This window comes from Silene latifolia, chromosome 10 (assembly GCF_048544455.1).
Source record: "Silene latifolia isolate original U9 population chromosome 10, ASM4854445v1, whole genome shotgun sequence".
In the NCBI taxonomy this organism is placed as follows: domain Eukaryota; kingdom Viridiplantae; phylum Streptophyta; class Magnoliopsida; order Caryophyllales; family Caryophyllaceae; genus Silene; species Silene latifolia.
In genome coordinates, this window is record NC_133535.1 from 137,414,212 (window position 1) to 137,416,689 (window position 2,478).

At 36.4% G+C, this 2,478-nt stretch overlaps 1 protein-coding gene across 1 annotated transcript; it reads left to right on the top strand.

Moving 5' to 3' along the window:
- The first annotated feature begins 360 nt into the window (after nt 1–360).
- Nucleotides 361–1,332, top strand: LOC141608321 (F-box/kelch-repeat protein At3g23880-like). The gene has a single exon (XM_074427683.1). It carries the CDS (start codon nt 361–363, stop codon nt 1,330–1,332), a length of 972 nt encoding a protein of 323 aa, XP_074283784.1.
- The last annotated feature ends 1,146 nt before the right edge of the window (nt 1,333–2,478 follow it).

The window sequence follows — 2,478 nt, forward strand, 5'->3', positions numbered from 1 at the left end:
TGTAGTAGACATTGAATCTCCTATTAACGGAAACGCTATAAGATATAATATTAATTTTATTCTCTACGATATATCTCGTTGCCGTATTTCTTAAATATGAATATGTCGATATCTCCGACATATCCTGATATCTGGTAAGAATAGCTAAATATTACCCTGTAGAGTTATTTTTCAACTTTAAATTCTCGATTAATTTTGTAATTTATTTATATAAAAAACACCGCTAATCCCCGAAACCTAACTTTGCCGATATTATATTATATAAGATAATATATACAAGGCCGTGTTAAATTAGGTAAACAATAAAAATTCTTACGTTAAATTAAACAAACCCTAGCAGTCCTACCTCGATTGGACAATATGGAAGACAAAGTGGTCAATTCTAAGAAGAGAAAAGTGATTGAGCAACAAAGCTATTTCTTTGATGCTTTGATAATTGAAAATATACTTCTAAAATTGCCCGTCAAATCGATTCTTAGGTTTAAGTCGGTTTCAAAACAATGGCACTCTATTCTATCTTCTTCCAACTTTATCAATGCTCACTTCATGAAATCTCCCTTTTCTCACCCTTCAGCTCCAGTTAACACCTTGTTTATCCTGTCTAATAATAAATATTATCTTTATTCTTATGATGACGATGATCAAATTTCTGGTAATTTTAACAATAATTTGGTCAGAGTAGATCTCGAGCTTGGTGTCAAGAAAGTTTATACTAGACTTGCAGGTTGCTGCAATGGGTTGATCTGTTTAACCCCAGAACATGGTAATTACTTCATTATATGGAACCCGGCTACTAGCAAAATGCACAAGTATGAGTCAGATGACTACTTAGGTGATCTTTATGTTAGTGGCTTTGGGCATGTCTCCTCTGTTGATGACTATAAATATGTTCGAATTTCGACATTGAAGGCTAATATTATTGTCCAAGAAGATATTATTGTTCATATTTTTTCTAGGAGGGAAAATAAGTGGAGGAAAATTAATTTTTATCATCAAGATGCTAAAATGCCTCTCTATTTTTTTGGACAAGCAGTGCTTATTAATGAAACATTATATTGGTATGCTCATGGTTGTGGTCACCTTGCTTATATTGTTAGCTTTGATATTGGGGTTGAGAAGTTTGACATATTAATGAAGGCAAGTGGCTCGATAATCGGACTCATGGGAGGCTGTTTGAGCATCTACAACTTTAGTAGAAGATTTACAGGTAACAGGTTAAAGCACATAGTGCCGAAAAGTGGAACCTCATCATGCAATTGTGAAACCTATTACTGTAACAAAGAGGCTGAGGATAGACGGGTTCTCTCAAATGATTGGGTTTACGAGGACTAGCAAATTTTTTTTGACGGGGCCACCCGAAGAGAAGAGAAGTTTCCATACAATTATTCTAGGGTTAGTTGACACAAGTACAGAACTTTCACAATACAAAGCACTTATAAGGTTTCATGGGTACACTAACATTGCAAGATATGTTCCGAGCCTATTTTCTCCTTTTCCTATTGAGGAGCCTTCCGAGACATAGTGAAAAGATTCCATGTATACGTTTAATGCATATTGTTTCGTATTCCTTTAACAGCAAAGTTGGGAAGATGTATCATTAGCTTTTATTAGAGTAGTTTAATTCCTTAATCTAAGGAACTAGAGTTGTATATATTCCTCTCATCAACGTTGGAATAACATATCTTCCTTTCACAATTCATTCTTCTTCTTGCCCAAATTGTATCATGGTTATCAGAGCAACGATCTAAGGGCAAATATATAACACAAAAAAAAAACACAAAAAAAAAAAAATGACAGGAGCAGAAAAATCAGGCAAGAAGAATGTAGAGAGTGAAAAACGTGTTATATCTATGGCATCACCATTTTACCTCCATCCTTCTGACAGCCCCAATATGCAACTTACATCACCTAAATTCAACGGCACAAATTACGATCTATGGGCCGATGCTGTTAGGAATGGATTGGATGCAAAAAATAAATTGGGGTTCATTGATGGGAATGTCCAAAAACCTCCAGGAGATGAAGGGGAGGACAATATTGAATTAGTGGCATGGAGGCAATGTAATGCCATGATTAAAGGATGGCTAAGAAGTTCGATCGACGAGAAATTGCACGCAAGTATCACGTTCTCTGGGAATGTGAAGGAGATCTGGGATGAATTGCGTGATCGATACACGACGGGAAATGCTCCACGAGTTCACCAATTGAAGGATGAACTACGTGGGTGTAAACAGAAGAGGGAATCAGTAGTAGAATATTATACCCGTCTCAAGATGATATGGGATGAATTGGCAAATTACTCGAAGGTGCCACAATGCACATGTGGGGCAGCTGCAGAATTGGCAAAGGAACGAGAGGAAGAGAAGGTCCATCAATTCTTGATGGGACTCGATGATAAATTGTATGGACATATCCGTACAAACATTCTGATGGAAGACCCCATTGTGTCTCTCACTAGAGCGTATGCACTTGTATTAC